The sequence below is a fragment of the Gigantopelta aegis genome, chromosome 7 (assembly GCF_016097555.1).
Source record: "Gigantopelta aegis isolate Gae_Host chromosome 7, Gae_host_genome, whole genome shotgun sequence".
NCBI lineage: Eukaryota > Metazoa > Mollusca > Gastropoda > Neomphalida > Peltospiridae > Gigantopelta > Gigantopelta aegis.
Window position 1 is genome coordinate 30,235,470 of NC_054705.1, and position 22,018 is coordinate 30,257,487.

The 22,018-nt window shown below is 34.9% G+C and overlaps 2 protein-coding genes across 2 annotated transcripts; one reads left to right on the forward strand and one right to left on the reverse strand.

Annotated features, from left to right (window-relative positions):
* The first annotated feature begins 5,110 nt into the window (after positions 1–5,110).
* LOC121377685 (micronuclear linker histone polyprotein-like) lies at positions 5,111–7,617 on the forward strand. Its single transcript, XM_041505765.1, is given in 2 exon segments — positions 5,111–5,954; positions 5,957–7,617. Coding segments are annotated over 2 exon segments (972 nt in total). The 5' UTR covers positions 5,111–5,155; the 3' UTR covers positions 6,130–7,617.
* Positions 7,618–10,713: 3,096 nt separating this feature from the next.
* Positions 10,714–15,373, reverse strand: LOC121377659 (transmembrane protein 205-like). The gene is made up of 3 exons (XM_041505729.1): positions 15,231–15,373; positions 13,955–14,118; positions 10,714–12,743 (listed from the first exon to the last, which is right to left on the reverse strand). The coding sequence occupies exons 1-3, from the start codon at positions 15,370–15,372 to the stop codon at positions 12,456–12,458; spliced, it is 594 nt and encodes a 197-aa protein (XP_041361663.1). The 5' UTR covers position 15,373; the 3' UTR covers positions 10,714–12,455.
* Between the last annotated feature and the right edge of the window lie 6,645 nt (positions 15,374–22,018).

Consider the following 22,018-nt stretch of genomic DNA (forward strand, 5'->3'; position numbering starts at 1 on the left):
CAAAACTATCTGAAGAATTGCATTGCATTTGAAGAACTCAGACCAAGAGGCTGCTTGGACAGTTTTCGAAGACCAACATAGAACTGATGTCCTTGGACATGATTACTGGGTTACTTTTAAAGATGCATGCTTGTACACCAGGCCTTCAAATGGTTCTTGTTTGAGAGAAAATGTTGAACGCATAACGATATGACGGTGCTGCTTTTCACGTTTCCAGAAACCCAGTTATTGTTTGAATAAAGGATACAGATAGTGTCACTAGTTTACACAGTACTGAAACTACACAACCTAGGAAACAGTCCAGCCCTAAGTTCGGCCAGCCTTAAACCAGAAAGGATAAAGAGGGAAATTTTAATACAAGACTATAAAAATGGGGGTTTGAAAATGTTACATATTTCTAATTTTATAACTGCATTAAAATCCACATGGATCAGAAGAATTCTTACATCCAATTCTAAATGGAAAACACTTTTTGAAACTGTTACAGGTTTAACCACTGAAAAGCTAGTTTCTTATGGAGACTATTTTATTCAATATAAAAATAAGAAACCAACTAATCCTTTTTGGAAAGATGCGCTCCATAGTTGGCTGTTGATTCAGCAGAAACAAATATTTGAGAAAATGGAAGAAATAATGAGCTGTAACATTTGGTATAGCAGTAAAACAACAATTGATGGAAAGCCTATCTTGTACAAGACATATTTTGAAAAAGGTATTGTGTTTATTCAAGATTTGATGGATGAATATGGATATTTCATGAATTATGATACATTCAGAATTAAATATAATTTAAAAACAAATTTTCTTGAATATGCCTCTTTGTTAAATGCTGTAAAGTTATTCTGTAACACTGTAAAAACACAAGTAAACCAAATAAATCCTGTATTACCTTATAAATTACAGATTTTTTTAAAGGAGGAAAAGGGTAGTCGGGTAATGTATAAAATATTAAATTTTTCTAGTATCTGCCCAATCTCACAAGCAAAATATATGGAAAAAGGGTGTACATTTTCCCAAGATGAATGGAAAAAATATTACAGTATACCTTTTTCAAACTTAAAAGATCCTACTCTTATATGGCTTCAGTATAGAATCTTACACAGAATAATAGCAACAAACACATTTTTATACAAAATCAAATATGTCGATTCTACTATTTGTAATTTTTGTCAACTTCAACCAGAGACCCTGGAACATTTATTCTATGAATGTCCTAAAGTTGCTGTCTTATGGAATGCAGTGGAACAGTGGACACTGAACAAAGGTGAACATACGAAATTTGATAAATATGTGGTACTGTTTGGAATTATAAACCAAAAAAATCAAATTTTTAAACTGGTTAATTGTCAATATAAAATATTATATTTATATTATGAAAATAAGAAAAGCCAAATTGAACAAAGATGCCATTAAAAATATTATATATCAAAAGTTGAATGTTGAAAAGTTCAGCCAGCCGTTTTTCGCTAACGTTTGCGAACTAGTTTGACTGGTTTCCGAAGTGGTCATTCCTTTTAACATGAAGCGCATAAACCAGTGTGGCGGACGTTTTTTTGCACGTTCTGGCTGAACTTGGCACAAGTTTTCGTTAAAACCTTTGTCAGTGCTCGTTCTTTCACAATTGTTATTATACAACTACGCGCGCGTATTATTCATACACGAACCGCCGAACAATCTTGAATAGCGCATTTTTTTTTACACGTTATTGATTATTTGTACCATATTATAGGCCCGTAGTGGGGCGGCAATCTGCTGTTGTGTATACCCCCGCCCCTTAAAAAATTAAATGGGCCTCCCTAGGTATCACCAGCTGGTTTCATTCCTTTTACCATCCCCTGCGCGTGCTGTAACCTCACCGTGGTGCAGGGGTGTAACATTCTCTTTGAGAATGGCCAATACAGCACAAACTGAAGTTTAGAGTAAAATTCGGTGTCCGTAAAATTCTGTGATATTTGTATTTGTATTTTTGCACAGTTCTTTACACTGTTTTTGTTTAAACCTTGAATTTTTATATTGATGTTGATCATCACTTTATTTATTTGCATTACCATAGTTTGACACCCAATAGTCGGTGTATTTTTCGTGCTGGGGTGTCGTTAAACATTCATTCATTCATTCATTCATTCATTCCTTTTACCATATGTTATCGGAAATAGGCCCGTGTCTTTAAATAAAACACCCTCTCTTTTCAGTGAATTTATGAAGTTAGGTCCTTATTCTTTAATATCTCAATGAAAAATAAAATTTAAAACCAGTAGTACTTACAAACGATTAAATGACAATTTGATTAAAATTAGCTCTACTGGTCTACCAGTAGATCTAACAGCATTGCGTGGACTCCCATGTCCAGGTGACATTTCATCTATAAATAACAATTTAAATATCGACCAATTACACTTCGCCTTTTATAGCGTTATTCGGGAGCATACAAACTTAAAAAATATCGGGCGAAACTATTTATGCAATAGGCGAACTTGTTGGTCTATTTCAACATTAAAAAACATATTTTATTGAAATTCGTTTCCGGCATACTTCGTAATTAACCCGAATCATTTCATATACCTTCGGCATAATCCCGAATGTTTTCAAATTCTTTTCAAATCACTGGCATGATTTTGCAAGTAAGGTTTTGATTGGTCGAATGAAAGGTCAACTGGACATGAGCTCCAACGGGCTGTTGTTAGATCCACAGTTAATAGTAATTAACCAGTGGAGCTAATTTTAATTAGATTGGATTAAATGATTAAATGACACAAATGCAACAATATGTTGAATTAACACCGACATAGATTGACAGCTATAACTGTAAAAGGGGAGGCGTTTGCAGAGGCGGGTTTGGGGAGGGGGTAGGGGAGGGCTGTATTTGGAGGAGGGTCGAACCCCATACTCCAAGCGAATTAAAAAAAAAAATCCGGGGGAGTATGGCATGATCCCCACTTTCCCCATCCCAAAAATTCGCTCGCCAATCTAGACACTTCCTGCACAATTACCTGCACATGCGCCTTGAGTGGTGTAAGTAATTATTTGACAACTACTATATACTAAGGCGTGGACACTGTACAATACATACTACTATTAAGTAACAGCATACAGGGCGGCACTGAATCCAGAAATAGTAGACATGCTAATTTCCTTGAAAAAAAAATCAGGACTAAATGATTAGTATGTCGACTATAACTAATAGACATTAAAAGGCGTATTCTTTCTGCTTTCTTTTGAAAATAAAAAAATAAAAAATACTGAATAATATCAACTATATTGCAATAGGTCTTTGCAATATATGGCCACACGGTTTTTAAATAATAAAATTTATTTTGTTTATCGACACCACTAAAGCACAAGAAAGTCTCTTTTGTTTAACGACACCACTGAAGCACATTGATATATTAATCATCGGCTATTGGATGTGGAACATTTCGTAATTCTGACATATAGTCCCGCTACATTTTTCCATTAATAGCAAGGGATCGTTTTATATGCACTATCCCACAGACAGGATAGCACATAATATCACGACTTTTGATATATCAGTCGTGGTGCATTGGCTTGGACGAGCAATAGCCCAATGGATCCACCGATGGTAATTGATCCTAGACCGACCGCGCATTAGGCAAGTGCTTTACCACTGCGCTACGTCCCGCCAGCAATACGGTTTTGACCGTACCGTTCATTCATTAATTGTGTGCCCATTACCTAGGCGGAATGTTAACTACCGAGTTGACATTTAACTCACGACTGCCGACGCCAACAAACACGTATTAACATAGTACGCTAATTATTTTAACTATCAAACTTGCTGCCAGTATGTTATGAGATTTCGTAAACATTTGGCGTCTCCGTCTCAAAAGTGGTGTTCTTTCATCTGTGTTTTATCGATTGGTAAGTACTTAAGCAAAATAGTATGTTTCGCTAACATAGTCAAGTGTACAGTACACTTTTATATAAAACTTCAAAAGTTAAAGTTTGTTTAACAACACAATTAAAGCTCTCTGCTTAATTATCAGTTATTTGAAGGAAGGAAATGTTTTATTTAATGAAGCACTCAACACATTTTATTCACGGTTATATGGCGTCGAACATATGGTTAAGGACCACACTGATATTGAGAGAGGAAATCCGCTGTCGTCACTTCATGGGCTACTCTTTTTCGATTAGCAGCAAGGGATCTTTTATATGCACTATCCCACAGACAGGATAGGACATACCACGGCCTTTGATATACCAGTCGTGGTGCACTGGATGGAGCGAGGTACGGCCCTGGAATACAAGAGTTTTGTCAGGTTAGTTTTCTTAGAATATCGGTCTCCCCGAACCTTTACATATTTACTCCATTTGCGCAGATACGGAACTTCTCACAAATGTAACTATTTTGGTTATGGTTGTCTCAAAACTCCAACAAGCCTTTTCACTTCTATCTTTTTGTAAACTGATCGCAACGAGCACAATCAAGCTTGTTTCAGCAGGTATTTTCATCATAAGTATTTTCTGATATTTGAAGTACTGAAAGATGTTAGCAAAAAAAAAAAAAAAGGTGTCTCTTTTTTGTTTAAAAGTTCCTCTTTTTTGTCTACCTGGAGATGACCTTCTATTACTATGCCCTGATTCCGTTTATACTGACACCCCACTTATTATTCCCCACCGGTCCAACCGGAGGGGACAATAAATTTCGTCTCCGTTCGTTTGTCCGTCTGTTTGAAATTTTGTATATAGCTCTATCATGAACAGTTCCACATCAAGTTTGTCTTTCATAGGGATTTATTCAAGGGCCATAAGTGTCAAAAATTTGTGGGTCCCGGTAGTAGACGTGTATTACTTTACCAATACTCTCGGAATGGTACGGTCGTGGTCTTATAATTTCATTTTTAAAAGTTTATTTTGTTTCACGACACCACTAGAGCACAATGATTGATTAATCATCTTTTATATGCACCATTCCACAGACATGATATCACACACCAAGGCCTTTGATATAGCAGTCGTGGTGAACTGGCTGGAACTGTAATTTAATTACTAAAGAAAAAAAGACACCACTTGATTTTTTAATTAATGATTAAAACATCCTTAAATATTTTCTTTCAGAATGAAACAGAGGAAGATCTCTCGTTGTTCGTATATCGGGTAAACGTTTGGTCAGTAGAACTAGACGAAAGGTCTAATGGCCGGAATGGAGAAGAAGGATGTCAGTCACAGAAGAAAAAAATCGAGAAGAAAACGATCGAAAGAATCTACACAACGACACACTGACAATGGGCACAGCAGCACCATTAAAAACTCGACTGTTGACCCGTCTAGTTCCCCGACGAGAAAGCGCCACAGACACCACAGCAGCAGTCCTTCTGCAACAACGCGGAAACATAAATCGCACCATGTCGTCAAAGACCAAAACCTCCGACCTATCACCGACACGACCAGCCTGGTCTCGGGTAGGGAAAAAGATCACGTGTCCATCTGTTCGTCGCAGACGCTTCCCAGCCAGTATCTACGTAACGTGATTTACTATCAAAATCGATTTATCGTCCTTGATTCACCGACACGCAAACCAAGAGGAAGATCGTCCAGCGGAAACCTTTCCACAGATGACCACGGCAGAAAGAACAAGCGAACCGGAAACCGTGCACTGCGCAAACTCGCCGGAAGTGAAGCGACGTTTGCAGACGACAGTTTTGGCGACAGCGAGACGAGCGTGTCGCGTGGGCCAGGTGACGGAAAGTCGTCAGGAAAGCGAAGACGAAAACATATGGATAAGAATTCAAAGTCTGTTACCATGGAGACTCGGAAGGTCGTTCCAGAGATTAGGGTCAGTGATGCGGATGGTTTTCGGAACACCAAATCGAATAAAGAAAAATCCATTTTGAAGAGGATTGCCCATGTTTTGATGGATGACCGGGTGAAGGGACGACCTGCCTATGAGATTGACTTACAGAACCACCCAGAGAAGTACAGACTGTTGAGGAAAGTTTAAATGTCATCCTTGTCACTGTGGGAGTCGCTCTCCTAGTAGCCGTGTGCATAGTGATCATCTATACTGCTATAGGCGAAGAATTCTTCGTGTCTTCGTTGAAAACTCTCGTCAGGTCTTTCATCGTGTCATTGTTTATCATGATTAATCACGTGTCCTCGCTTATGTAATCAGAACAAAACATTAAAATCACTTAAAGGCATATTGTCACAGACCACTCATCTATTCAATGGTCCAACAAAGTATTACCTGAGAAAATATGTATTTGATTTCTCCCTAAATGTACATTATTCAACCATCTACAAAACCACCATACCCCACCTATTACCTGAAAAAATATGTATTTGATTTGTCCCTAAATGTACATTATTCAACCATCTACAAAACCACCATACCCCACCTATTACCTGAGAAAATATGTATTTGATTTATCCCTAAATGTTCATTATTCAACCATCTACAAAACCACCATACCCCACCTATTAATGATATTTAGTAACAAATAATTTAATTATGGCAATGGTCCATAATTCAAAAACCTATATTGCAGAGAGAGTTGACATGGATTTCACTTCATCATGGTTCACTTAAAGTGATGCGATAGCCAGATTGGGTTTCCAATCATTGATGCAATTTTCATTTATTATCCATTTTTAGAGAAATAATATCATTAAATCCGTGACTGTATGCCTTTAACTATTCTTCTGTATTCAAGTTTAAAAGCTTTGAAATCTGAACGATAAAACTGTTATTAAAACCATATCTCTGCACAAGGCATTTGAAAGGGTATTTTGGCCAAATCAATTTTTGGAAATGTGAACAACAAAAGCGTGTTCCGTAATCAAACCACAATCTTTGCACAAGACATAGTTGAAAGGGACTTTGACCAAATCAAATCTGAACGACAAAACCGTTTTCCGTAATCAAAACCGAAACTTTGCACAAGACAGTTGAAAGGGCATTTCGACCAAATCATGATTACTTCTGTGAATCTATCTATATTAGATGCCTCGACTATAGGAAGACTACCACTCCCCATGACATCCTCTTCGGAACGTCAAAGAAGTCTTAATTTTTAATGGTGGCCTTGATTACAATTTTAGTATAATTATTATATAATTCCAATCTGTAAATATTTTCTTTATATATAAATCCTTAGTTTCATTTAAATGGTACCATGTAACTTAAAGAAGGTCAATGTTCATCACTCTAGACTTTTGGCAATGATTAGAAAACAAAATAGATCTTTGCAGCTGTTTTCTTTAATTAAAATGAATAAGATAACTGTTTAAGTTATTTGTTAATGTTGAATCAGTAAACAAAATTCTTTAAAATTGTTGTGAAAAAGTGAGAGAACTCCCTCATTCAGCTACTGACGGAAAAAAAACCCCGAAGAACGCGGATTTCCCTCATTTCGTGTATTAATTTTCTGAAAAAAAGAGTTCAGTCGTTATTTTATAATATTTTACAATTATTAAATAGCTGTATACTCAGAAATTTACAAATTGAATATGATCATTTCTAGCACCTATCTATTTGTTAATGACACCAGTAAAACGTTTTGATTAAAAGGGCTATAAATTACAAACCGCGTAGGGCCCTATGGGCAACCTAGGGAGACACCACAGCGTCGTAAAGGTCTAAAATTAACGAGCTACTCTCGATTCTCTAATATCAAAACCTATATTAGCTCGGCTATTTACCTTTCGACCGACCGTTCAAAATTGCGCCAAATTCCCTCAATCAAAATTGCGCACCCTTTTCTCTTTGGCATTTAACTGCTCCATTCAAATTCCATAGCACCACCACCACCCCCACCCGCCTGCTACCGATTTGATCGGGCTGCTGGTGCTCCCTTGCACCTGCCAGTGCAGGCGGTCCCTCCTCTCCCCTCCCCCCACCTTTCCTGTCATGGACGGAGGAGCCGGCCAATGCCGGCTCTTGTGCCCACGACAGGCGTGCGCTACAACAGCTTGTTCTGAATGTGCACGTAAAACCCTATGACATGACATGACATGCACAAATGTCTAGACTGTAAAGAGCCCTTTTTAGTTGCTAAGACGACGCAAGGATATAGACAAAGCACCTGGCAATCCAGTCGAGGATCCAAGGGTGGGGGTCTGAGTCCCTTACGACGAAATAATAAATTCCACTATTTTAAATGTAAATTCATCGATAATGTACAACTTCCATTGATGTAGTTGCATGTAGACCCCCTACACAAATCTCTGATCCCTGCAAATAAAATGCCTTATGACTGTTTTTGTGCGGAGATACGATTTTAAATCACACCATAGTCGTGACGTACTCAGACACGGCGGAAGCAAGTAGACATGGGGGTGGGGAGTGCTGACTGAGATCGAGAGCGCCAAGCAAAGTTTCTAGGGATGGGTTATGATCCCCGTAAACTTTTGAAATCTAGAAGTCCTGAAATTCTATTTCCTGCATTCTACAACTAAAATTCATTTCTGCCTTTAGATTTACTACAAACAATATATTTGATTTAGATTTATTGGGGTGTAGAGGCACCCCACCCCCCTCCAGCCACCCCTGCTCCGCCGTGCCTGGTAATTATATATCAGCATAGACAAGCGATGTCTTGGTTCAAAAATAAAATTCAGCACATTTTATACAATACTTATACTTATAGAAAGAATATAAGATTGATTGCTAAGACTCGTCATTCCTTTCTTCACATTTTTACTGAACATTATTAATTAATTGATATACAAAATACATTCTACTCGCAATGTCTGATCCAGAAAATCCACTTTGGCATGAGGCGGAATGCCAAGGGAACTTTGAGGGAGGTTGGGGGGGGGGGGGGGGGGGGGGGTAAAAATTAATATATAATAAAATTATAACTGTCTCAGAATTTAGTGGGGTGGGCCCCTGGGCCCTCCCCTCTAGATCCACCTCTGGCTCGCACTAAGTAATAATCTGCATTTAATATCTGATTAACTGAATCAGTCCAAAAGCATTCTTATAATCGAATATCGAATTATTAGGGATGCTCGCTATTATCGCTATACTATAAATCAGGAAATGTTAGCGAGCATAAAATGTTAGCGAGATTTAGCGAGGCCATACAACACTCATATACAATACAATAGTTCATGGCTGTTCGGAAAAACGTTTGTCCTGATTGATTTCTCTGTGATTAACTGAAGGCACAACAATGGGTATATCCTATTTGTTAAACAAAATGGATAGTAAACACAACAATATTTTGTTAGCATGCACATTATTGCACTTTTCTACTTAGAACTTAGATACGGTTTTAACGTGCTCATATACCTCTATGGTTTCGAGCACGCCTACCCCGAGTCCGGCCTTCGATAGGATCGGTGGTTTGACTCGGGGCAGGAAAAACTTTTCTACTACATTGAAGATGTCTGTAAGCTGCATAACGTCAAGATTCGTCAAAACCATTATTTAAGCTGATCCTACAACTTAAGCTTATTCATGTTTTAGTTTTAGATACGATCACCTCGCTAAAGTTCTATGTCGCTAATATGTCACTTATTTGGATTTCGGTAAATTTTAAGATAGCTAATATTTTATGATTTACAGTATAATGATTAGAAAAGAAAACAATACGTATTGTGATACATACAGTCTTTACCGACACACTCGGTAATTTCCGCAAAAGTCCGTTATTAGTCGGAAATCTCATTGTTGTGGATTTTTACCGTAGTTTAGCAATCAATCATTACGACTGCAGTCTAAATAAATCATGACAGGCGACGGAAACCATTTTTGCTAACAGGAACGGAATGTCATTAATGAAAAGACGTCACTACACCTTGTTCACATATCTGTATCATGAATTCTTTGTTTTGTTTGAAGCCTTCCTTGTGTTGAAGCTGTTGTATATGATACGTAATCACAATACCAGCATTTCAGTAATATCCATGCCAAAAATGTATACAAACAAAACTGAGAAAAATAAAAAGAAAGACAAATTTATTGTTTAAATTTGAAATATATTGTATCACAGATGCAGCAGCAGTACAAATTACATTTTATATAGAAATATAACATCACATTTTATACAGAAATATAACATCACATGTTATATAGAAATATAACATCACATCTTATTTAGAAATATAACATCACATCTTATATAGAAATATAACATCACATTTTATACAGAAATATAACATCACATTTTATATAGAAATATAACATCACATTTTATATAGAAATATAACATCACTTCTTGTTTAGAAATATAACATCACATTTTATATAGAAATATAACATCACTTCTTGTTTAGAAATATAACATCACTTCTTGTTTAGAAATATAACACATCTTATTTAGAAATATAACATCACTTCTTGTTTAGAAATATAACATCACATCTTATTTAAAAATATAACATCACTTCTTGTTTAGAAATATAACATCACTTCTTGTTTAGAAATATAACATCACTTCTTGTTTAGAAATATAACACATCTTATTTAGAAATATAACATCACTTCTATTTAGAAATATAACATCACATCTTATTTAAAAATATAACATCACTTCTTGTTTAGAAATATAACACATCTTATTTAGAAATATAACATCACTTCTATTTAGAAATATAACATCACATCTTATTTAGAAATATAACATCTCATCTTATTTAGAAATATAACATCACATGTTATTAGGAATATAACATCACTTCTATTTAGAAATATAACATCACATCTCATTTAGAAATATAACATCACTTCTATTTAAAAATATAACATCACATCTCATTTAGAAATGTAACATCACATGCTATTTAGAAATATAACATCACATCTCATTTAGAAATGTAACATCACATGTTATTTAGAAATGTAACATCACATCTCATTTAGAAATATAACATCACATTTACATCACATCGTATTTAGAAATATAACATCACATCTCATTTAGAAATATAACATCACATTTTATTTAGACAGATAACATCACACCTCATTTAGAAATATAACATCTTATTTAGAAATATAATATCACAGAACTGACATTATAAACATATTCAACATTTTCATCACAGGCAACATTGTATCATATTTAGCAGTTTTATCACAGGCGACATTATATCATACTTAGCATTTTTATCACAGGCGCTGGTTAAAATATTATATTCAGATGAGATCGATATTGTGAAATCAAGCCACATCCAAGCCTTCAAAAATTAAATGAAATGAAATAAGAAATAAAATATAAATATATTGAATGATAAAAATAAAACAGACTAATAAATACACATAAATAATTAATTTAATTAAAGACTGGTAGTAACGTATTACATATTAAGCCCACTATAAATTAAATCTTAGCTTTTCATCGCCACCCCTCCCCCAACCCTCCATCACAGAGTATAAAGGTCTTCAGAAAATACAACATAAAATAAAATTTGAAACACTTAAATTTCAAAACATTTTGGAAAAAAAGATGAAAATATAGCATTTAACTAATAAAAGGTTAAATATGGCGTGACTTCTGACCATGACGTCATCTCTTTTACCTTATCTCTCTTTCAACAGAACATTAAACTATTGAACATAAAAAATATGAAAATAATAGGACAGTTAAATTAAGATATCATCAATACTTCAACCTTGTTTGGAAATATAAATATATATATACATGTAAATTAAAATATATTTTCTCTCTTTAAATTACAAAAATAAATTGATAAATGTTGAGAGTAGAACCTAATAATATATTAGTTACAGGACTATTATTTCAGCAAGGATTTAGAGGGGAAAATCACTGTCTAAAACCAAAGATATTCTGTTAAAACCGTTGCACCAATTCTTTGTTTTGGGTTTAAATATCTGTGTTAAATCATATAAATCATCGTTTTATATTGTTTTCAGTTTAGCTACTTTATTACAACTAACTCAAGATCCCTGGCAAGCAGAATTTATGTGATATTCAGTAAGCTTCCATTTCGTATAATTTTTATGTCCCCGAGTGAAATAATTTTCAGTTGTCGTAAACTTTAGCGAGTGACAATGAAAATTGTTTCACGAGGGACATAAACATGATACGAAATGGTAGCGAGTTAAATATCCTATTCATTACCCATAATCGATCGTAATGTATATCAATGAACTCGATTGGTTGACGTTTCTATAAGGTTGTAGTGTGCTAATCGACGACGTCATCGTGTAACGTCGAAGTGTTATGTCCCACTTGACGTTCTAATTGGAGTATCACTTTGATGTACCAATATATTTTTAACTATATGAGTAATAAATTATGTTTCCTATATTTATCTTGTCTAATAAATTACAGTCACTAGTATATACAAGACCTTGTAGCGCAACCAACACACCATTTGTCTCATATTTGTGTGTTTCCATTAAATTTGTCATCAGAGATGACATGCCGTTGCTGGTAACCAATACATTATTTGTTTCATACCCTAAAATTTCTATCGCTGTCTTCTATAGTTTGATATGATTGCTCAGTGGGTAGACACAGGCATCAAATACGTACACACTGACAAGACAAGTAGTACAGATGTATCGAGTTGCTTACTAATCCCACCACCGTCAGAAGAGCACTAAGGCCGTGACACCTTCTAAACATCCGGCGCGCCGCAATGTATTCTGGGTCATTTTTCATCTCTTTGATTGCTGCGTATCCTATGACGTCACTGACGCGGGCTTCCACTTCGAGACGAAATGTGTGCACCATGGACTTGACAATGAGTGGAGCCAGTATTACAGAGTTCGTTGCAGCAGCTAGGAAACTAGATGTCAAAATGGCTACCTAAAACGATAATTATGCATACAAATTAAATATACCGATGGAAAAACATAAGGAAAAAATAAATAGTAACAACAATTGTACCACGAGTCGGTTGTTTTTCCCTTGATAAAAGTGTGCGGTAACTGTGAATACCCTGCGCACTCGGGACTATCGGCAGTCATTAAAAACATCGAACGTGTGCAAATAACCATACATATCACATGGAAGTTTATGCAGGAACTTTACCATATTAACGGATACCAGAACCCATATCCATAGTATCAGGAAGTTAACTGTGTTACTGACAATCAATGTCACAGTTTTGACATTCAATCCAATATTCTCTGTATTTTATACAGCCATACTGTAGTAATTAATTAAATTTGGTCTAAAATACCATGTGGTCCCTTATTTCTTTATTTCAGTATATATTATACCATGTGTTTGAACATCAAAATGGATGTTTGATATTGATATTAAACTATTACAAAATATATAAGTTAATCAGTTAAAACTAGTATTAATCATGATTTGAAAGTTAAATTATAAATCCTGAAATCGTTTGTGACTCTAATTTGATATTCAGCGGTTAGACCAGTTACTGCAAGAACTGTATTCGTCACAAAACACAAATAATAATTGAAACAAAAGACAAGTTGCTAGTTAAAACAAAATTTTAAGTTTGTTGTGTCTAACGACACCACTAGAACACACTGATTTATTAAACATTGGTTACTGGGTTTCAAACATGGTAATTCTAACAACTAGTCTTCAGTGGAAATCCACATTTTTCTGTTATTTGTAAAGGATCTTTTATAGGAACGTTCCCACTGACAGGACAATACACACCAAGGTATTTGATACACAAGTACAGGCTTTCTGCCAGAAAATAATTTGAAGATACGTAATAAAACAAAACAGACACTACGTGCCACTACTTGATTGTTATGGGTTTGAAATGTTTTGAAATTGGACACCGCATTTCATGTACTTTGACTAATTTTGCTGACTAATCAATTAATTTTTAAGTTTTTAGGGCACGTAATTTTACACTCCGTACCCTTTGGCAAAACCTCTGCATTCATGGCGTAATGGTTGGGACAGGGGAAAACACAAAACCAGAGAATCGGTCTATGCACCAAGGGGATTCGATCCTGTGACCGAAGCACCTCAGGCTTACTGATAATAAAACACTGTTGAATAAAAGAAATGCACTAGACTAATATCTATACCTCAACTGTGTGAAACGTTTGCCAAGATTCCATTGGATGTTGCAGGACGAACGTGCCCAGCTGAACCGATGACGTCACAAGACTCCAGAGGAAAAACATTGGGAACAGATGACTTTGGACTTTTCCGAAAATATGTCGAGGTAAACTGTAGAACATGGTTAATCCTGGAAGAGCAGAATGAACGAATGAACGAATGAATGAATGAATGAATGAATGTTTAACGACATCCCAGAAAAAATATAAAGCATCGGCCATTGGGTGTCGAATAAAGGCAACACAAAACAGTGTAAAAAGCTGTGGGTAAAAGCAAAATATAATACGAATATAAGATAAGTTTATTTTTTAACTTTGTAAAAAAAAATCTAAACGTTTGGCAGAACAGAAAGCAGTTGCCTACTTAAATTATTTTATATTCACGGAAAAGCAGATCAGTTGACAAAATTACCGTGACCGTGTAGTTACTGTAGTACTGGAGTATAGGACATTTATGTCCACACCACTAAGGGACCACTCAAGTATTATTTTTGCATTTACCATTGTTTGACACCCAATAGCTGATGTGTTTTCCGTGCTCCAATGTAGCTCGAGTCACCGCCAGTAGCGGTAAAAATTCTCGACCCAGGCTGAGCAGAGTATACGAAGTGATAGCCAAGAAAAATAATCCGTATATTTTGAGATCGTAGAGATAACAGATGTGAACAACAGAACCGTTATCCGTAATCAGGGTCGTATCTCTGCACAATGCAGAGTCGAATGGGTATTTGGCAAAATAGTGGTTGATTCCATGAATCTCTATCTAGTTCCTCGTATATAGAACAGCCAGTTCCGAGGAGATCATTTACTGGACAGTACATCCTTCTTGTGCTCCCACAAGGAGGACTGCCACTCCCATTTTACTAAATCAAACCTAACACAGGACAGAACACATTGGAATAAGTACAGCTATGGTGACATGCACGCATGTATCACTGTCAAAATAGTGATGATATTAGGCGTTCGCGAAAGGTGAACATATCCTCTAAAATGTAACACTTCTACTACATGTTAAATGGTGCAGACGCACACGCGCGTGCGCGCGCACACAAACACCCAGACACACACACACACATACACACACACACATACACACCCAGACAGACAGACACATGCAAATTATGAAACGATAAATGACAATACAAATTCTACATTGGTATAGTTATTAATATTATAATTTGCTAGGGTAGTTAATGTGAGTAATAATAAATGTCTAGTAAACGGATAAGTAAAATGACGTTACCGGCCACAAGGATAACCCAGAGTTGCGCCCCGTAGTTAGCTGCCCAGCTGCCCAAGTGGATGAGACTGACGAAGGTGGACTGTACCTCGGTCTTTCTGCCTCTAGGATACAGCACGAAGCTCGTCAGAATCACTATCACCATCACAGATATATACTGGAACTGGGTAACCCTGGAACACAAAATATTACGAACTTGAGATACAAACTGTTGCATAAACGCGACAAATTAAAAAGTTATTTATACTATAGGCCTACCCCAGAGTTATTTGAGGAAAGAAATTAGAATTCGAACATGGGTACATACAATGTAAGCTAGATTTTAAAAAAAAATCGTGTGTTTGTGTGTGAAGGGATTTAAAACACAAATATATAATTCCACGCAAACACAGTCCAATGATAAATAAATAAATAAATAAATGTACTAGTAGATCAATAACGCATAAAAAAAGAAGAAAACTTGTTACATGCATTCTTAATTTAAGCATTCAGACAAAACTTTAAAATATGCGATTATCGACTTATACAATGTAACTTACCTAACACTTTCTAGTTTCATTGTTTCGTATTAACGGAGTTATAACTGTAAGTAAAGAAGATTCTTGTAAGACAGTCCGTACAGATATCTTGAATGATATACTAGTATATATATAGAGAGAGATTGATATTTCTCTATGAAATATTCTCATTGGTGGCTTTAATCACGTGCGCTAGCTAGTCCAATACCTAAAAACTGATTGCTTAAAGGTCACCATGTCATTTAACCAGTTTATTTTTTCATTCAAAACTGTCCTATAAATTCGTCTGCGAATAATGGAAAGTCACTGGGTGTGATGCACAAGATAGAGGAAATGTCAAGAATACAAAAGTACTTCATATATCACTGGAAAATAATGCGTCCCACTTTCTAGACAGTTATTATGGTCTGTATGTAAGCTTCCCCCGTCACACAGATACTAGCAGTTTCCACATTCCAAAACGCGGGAGACACTTTTATTAAATTCTATAATAAGAAACTAAATAAAGGTGCCCGCGTGAATAATTAGAATGCCTATATATTCAGCCAGATTCATGATAACAATACACCTACTGTTTTTAATACAAACACTATTATAAACCTGTGGCGATCTTTATGTAGAGGAAACCAGCGGAGAGTTACGCCTACGTATTAATGAACATAGACAACTAACTAAATCAAATTAATTACGTTTCTTGAATGTTAACAAACATTTTTGTTATTGTTCCAAAATCGAATTTTTAGTGTTACCTCTGTACAAATTATTTTCTGAAAATAATGCTGTTGTAGAGGAGAAAGATAACTGTTTAATTAGTTTACTAAATCCTCCTCTAAACAGTAAAATTTAATATGTGTCATCAAATTGCAATTAAAGTTTATTCTAGTGACGTCACCGTTGACATCATATTGATTGTACATATGAAACTTTTTCTAACCATATTTTATTGCCTCTGAAGATATTAAGAATAACTGAATGCGTTTATGTGTTTTGTTGTTTCCGTTTTTTGTATATTTTATTATATATACTACCCACGCACGAAGTGACGTTTTGCAATAGTGTCGACTTGTAAGTAAATTAGTTGGGGATTTTTATTATCACCTACTCATAATTGTTTTCCCCGGGCCAATGTTTGTATATCTTCTCATTACGTATGATGGAATGTTTAAACGTGTAAAGTCAATAAGCATGTACACATTTCTAAACGTATACACGGAAATAATTTCAGATGACGTAATGTCTTTGTATGATTAGGAATTACAGTAAATAGATAGATAGATCAGATTAATTGTGACCAATCCCAACGGTTTGAGCCGCATGTGTCTAATTTGAAAAATTGAGTTATGCATATCATTGAAACTGAATCAGCTTTTAAAAGATACAAAATTTATTAATGCTGGCTTCTATGTCTTTGGGTAGTTTTTTTCTTTTATTATTTTCTTCTTCTTCTTCTTCTTCTTCTTCTTCTTCTTCTTCTTATATATATATATATATATATATATATATATAAGTGATTTCCCTAGAAATTTGGCAAGGCATGATAGACCAAACACTTTTGGGGCATTTTCACCATTTTCGGGGCACTTGTTTTTCAGTAAAAATACACAGAAATTAATTGAAATAAACAATAATGTAATTTATGTGCTTGTTTTAATAAATGAATGGCAAAAGATATAAAAGGCATATTTTATTAATTAATAATACCTTTTTGGGTGTTTTATAAAGGCAATTTTAGAATTAATTAGTGAAAAAGGCTTGTTTAATCTCAGGGCAGCATGGCGCTGATTAAGGCAAGATGGTGCTAGACTATTGAGGTATGGTGCTGCACCATGCTAAAACAAGCTAGGAAAACACTATATATAATAGATATAGATATATATAAATTCTTTATTATTATTTGTTTTCTGTTAAAAGCAATTTTCCCACTTGATTGTAAAATTATGTCATAGACGTCTAGAAAAAAAATAGAGTGGCAAATTTTCTAAACGTTAAGTGTACCAAATCCAAAAATGATCGCTATCATATATTTATAGTTTGATTTTATTGTTACTTCCAATCATACCATTATTTTAATATAAAGATGTAAGAAATAGGTAATAATAGGCCGATGTTTTAATTTTAAAATGTGTATTTAATTTATAGCGTTTTTGTCTTGCAAAATGTACATATTTGGTTACATTTAATGCAACGTTAGAATTAACGTAAGACAAACGACATAGCCAATAAAACCAGCGGATACAATTAAATTACCAAGTTCAGTGCTATTTTGGAATGGATTAAAAAAAGAATTAGATACATATTATAATATTACAAAAAGTGTAGCCTTTTCCAAGTGTGAATATGATATAAAAAAATTTGGTCAGTGTGTCATAATTTATTTAAGGAATAAATTTAATTATTATTTATTTATTTATTTTAATTTTTTTAATTTAATATTTTTTACTCTTTTTTTTCTTCTTTTTTTTCTTTTCCATATTCACTTTCATATAACATTGCTGTTGTGGTAAGAATTGTATCTTGATGCTACTATATGTTGTTGTTGAATGTATGTACGTATGTATGTAAATGTTTATATTTATGTATGGTTATGTAAGCAAAAAATGGTTAAATAACAAAATTTAAAAAATAAAAAAGTTCAGTGCTATTTCTAACGTATCAACTCAAATAGCTCAACTCAAGACAGGTGGAACGGTTTCGTTGTCTTTATCGACAAAATATCGAAATGGCCATAATAGCATCTTAGTGCAACATTTACAACTATATCTATATTCAAATGCATTTACGACTGAATTAATTGTTATTCTGCCATCTGTCATTTATACCATAACTTAGTCTTTAGTTAATTAGGGACTAAAATCAGACCAATTAGTGTTAAACTAAATTACAGAAAATAAAGGGACATTCCTGCAAATTTTAAGATGTTATCGACTAACATAGACTTTTTAACGATTGTAATTACATACCAAATATAGTTTTCTGCATAAAATATTAATGGCTGTATATTAAACGTGTTTCTGATCGTTCTAATAAATTACCAGGTTAAATTTCATTTTATTTCCTAAAATATTTTTTTTCGTTATTTGAAGACAAAATCCAGTTTGGACTTCCTATAAATATTAAGACGACCAGAAACATATTGAATATACAAACACTGATATTCTAATCAAGAAAATATATTTAATATGTAAGTTTAATCGTAGAAATATTTTATTAGTCGGAAACATCTTACAATGCAGCAAACTCAGGAATTTCTCTTTAAGACAACTATGAATTTTAATTGTTGCCCCAGCTTAACAACTAAGGACTATCAACGATGGAAATTACATATCAACAAATACATGTACCGTTATCTTATAAATATCCGTTTTTTACACATGAATCTGACGCTATATAACAGTAAATAAAATGTGTTGAGTGCGTCGTTAAATAAAATGTGTCCTCCTACACTTGAAACACAGACCCAAGGACAGCTCTACAGTTCGTACCCTTGACGTTCTCAGTCGCAATGTCATCTGTCAGGAGACCTGTGTGTCATTCACCTAAGAGCTGAGACCTATATTATCTTTATTATCACGTTGTTAACCATGTTTCATGTTGGAAAGGAAAATAAGAACGTACAAGCCAACTTGGGACTTCTGTTCTTCGTTTAACATTCCGGTAAAACAACACAAGGCAAACTTACACTGTATTAATATTTTAGACTCCAAATAGCCGTTAATATATGCAGAGGAGTTCTTACACCAAAATGCACTTCCATTGTATGCAATTTCGATGGAACAGTTAGCAAAAATACCAGCCTTAAAATGAGCCTAAAACTACAAATCAGTTGCAGGTGCAGGGCTTTATGCATTAGGGGGTGTAGACCATGCCGAGGGAAGTTTCTGGGGGGAGGGCTGTTTCAAGTAATACTCCACCGGAAAATATATTTTAAAAAAAATAAATAAATAAGCTTTGAACAAGGGAATTAGACCTCCGAAACTACCTCCTCCAACCCTTCATACATGCACATGCGAGTAGAGTATAAATTAATCATCTCAGACTCATACATACATATACAAAACGATCTGTATAAAATCAGACAATAATTTTATCTTCTTTAGCTAACAACATTCGCGAGGAAGCCTAATATTGTACCTTTGACTGGTGCGATGACAAACATATTGCTCTAGATAATTACGTTAATCATTAGAATGGGATAGTACCCATGTCATTACATGTACCTACAAATACATCGCGAAAACCAAGAAGTGGCATTCTTTTCAGGACGCAAACGGACCGCACCTAATTTCCTTAATCAACAACCTGTTTATGGATGATTGTGCAGAATCATTTCTATCTGTGCTAGTTTTGATTTAGTAAACCAGCCTGAGTGGCAGTCTTCTTTGTGGCGATGCGGGAAGAGTATATTTTCCAGTAAAGGGTCACTTCGGGAGTGGACGGCGGGACGTAGCCCAGTGGTAAAGCGCTCGCTTGATGCGCTGTCAGTCCAGGATCGATCCCAGTCGGTGGGCCCATTGCATCATTTTTCGTCCCAACCAGTGCACCAAGAAAGAAATGTTTTATTTAACGACGCACTCAACACATTTTATTTACGGTTATATGGCGTCAGACATATGGTTAAGGACCACACAGATTTTAAGAGGAAACCCGCTGTCGCCACTACATGGGCTACTCTTCCGATTAGCAGCAAGGGATCTTTTATTTGTGCTTCCCACAGGCAGGATAGCACAAACCATGGCCTTTGTTGAACCAGTTATGGATCACTGGTCGGTGCAGGTGGTTTACACCTACCCATTGAGCCTTGCGGAGAACTCACTCAGGGTTTGGAGTCGGTATCTGGATTAAAAATCACATGCCTCGACTGGGATCCGAACCCACGACGCCACCGAGGCCGGTCAACCAGTGCACCACGACTGGTTTTATATTGAAAGTCTGTAGGTACATGGAACTCCAGATTTTCTTTATATTGAAAGTCTGTAGGTACATGGAACTCCAGATATTCTTTATATTGAAAGTTTGTAGGTACATGGAACTCCAGATATTCTTTATATTGAAAGTTTGTAGGTACATGGAACTCCAGATATTCTTTATATTGAAAGTTTGTATGGAACTCCAGATTTTCTTTATATTGAAACTGTAGGTACATGGATATTCTTTATATTGAAAGTTTGTAGGTACATGGAACTCCAGATATTCTTTATATTGAAAGTTTGTAGGTACATGGAACTCCAGATATTCTTTATATTGAAAGTTTGTAGGTACATGGAACTCCAGATATTCTTTATATTGAAAGTTTGTAGGTACATGGAACTTCAGATATTCTTTATATTGAAAGTTTGTAGGTACATGGAACTCCAGATATTCTTTATATTGAAAGTTTGTAGGTACATGGAACTCCAGATATTCTTTATATTGAAAGTTTGTAGGTACATGGAACTCCAGATATTCTTTATATTGAAAGTTTGTAGGTACATGGAACACCAGTTGTAGGTACATGGAACTCCAGATTCTGTTTATATTGAAAGTTTGTAGGTACATGGAACTCCAGATATTCTTTATATTGAAAGTTTGTAGGTACATGGAACTCCAGATATTCTTTATATTGAAAGTTTGTAGGTACATGGAACTTCAGATATTCTTTATATTGAAAGTTTGTAGGTACATGGAACTCCAGATATTCTTTATATTGAAAGTTTGTAGGTACATGGAACTCCAGATATTCTTTATATTGAAAGTTTGTAGGTACATGGAACTCCAGATATTCTTTATATTGAAAGTTTGTAGGTACATGGAACTCCAGATATTCTTTATATTGAAAGTTTGTAGGTACATGGAACTCCAGTTGTATTCATTCTTTATATTGAAAGTTTGTAGGTACATGGAACTCCAGATATTCTTTATATTGAAAGTTGTGTATGGGTACATGGAACATGGAACTCCAGATATTCTTTATATTGAAAGTTTGTAGGTACATGGAACTCCAGATATTCTTTATATTGAAAGTTTGTAGGTACATGGAACAGATATTCTTTATATTGAAAGTTTGTAGGTACAGATATTCTTTATATTGAAAGTTTGTAGGTACATGGAACTCCAGATATTCTTTATATTGAAAGTTTGTAGGTACATGGAACTCCAGATATTCTTTATATTGAAAGTTTGTAGGTACATGGAACTCCAGATATTCTTTATATTGAAAGTTTGTAGGTACATGGAACTCCAGATTCTCTTTATATTGAAAGTTTGTAGGTACATGGAACTTCAGATATTCTTTAT

Excerpts from the sequence above, each read along its gene's own strand:
- LOC121377659 (XM_041505729.1), bottom strand. The coding sequence starts at position 15,372 with ATGGTGATAGTGATTCTGACGAGCTTCGTGCTGTATCCTAGAGGCAGA. Across the intron at positions 14,119-15,230 it reads CTGGGTTATCCTTGTGGCCG|GATTAACCATGTTCTACAGT; the intron begins GTAACGTCATTT and ends CTGCTCTTCCAG. Across the intron at positions 12,744-13,954 it reads AAACGTTTCACACAGTTGAG|GTAGCCATTTTGACATCTAG; the intron begins GTATAGATATTA and ends TTATCGTTTTAG.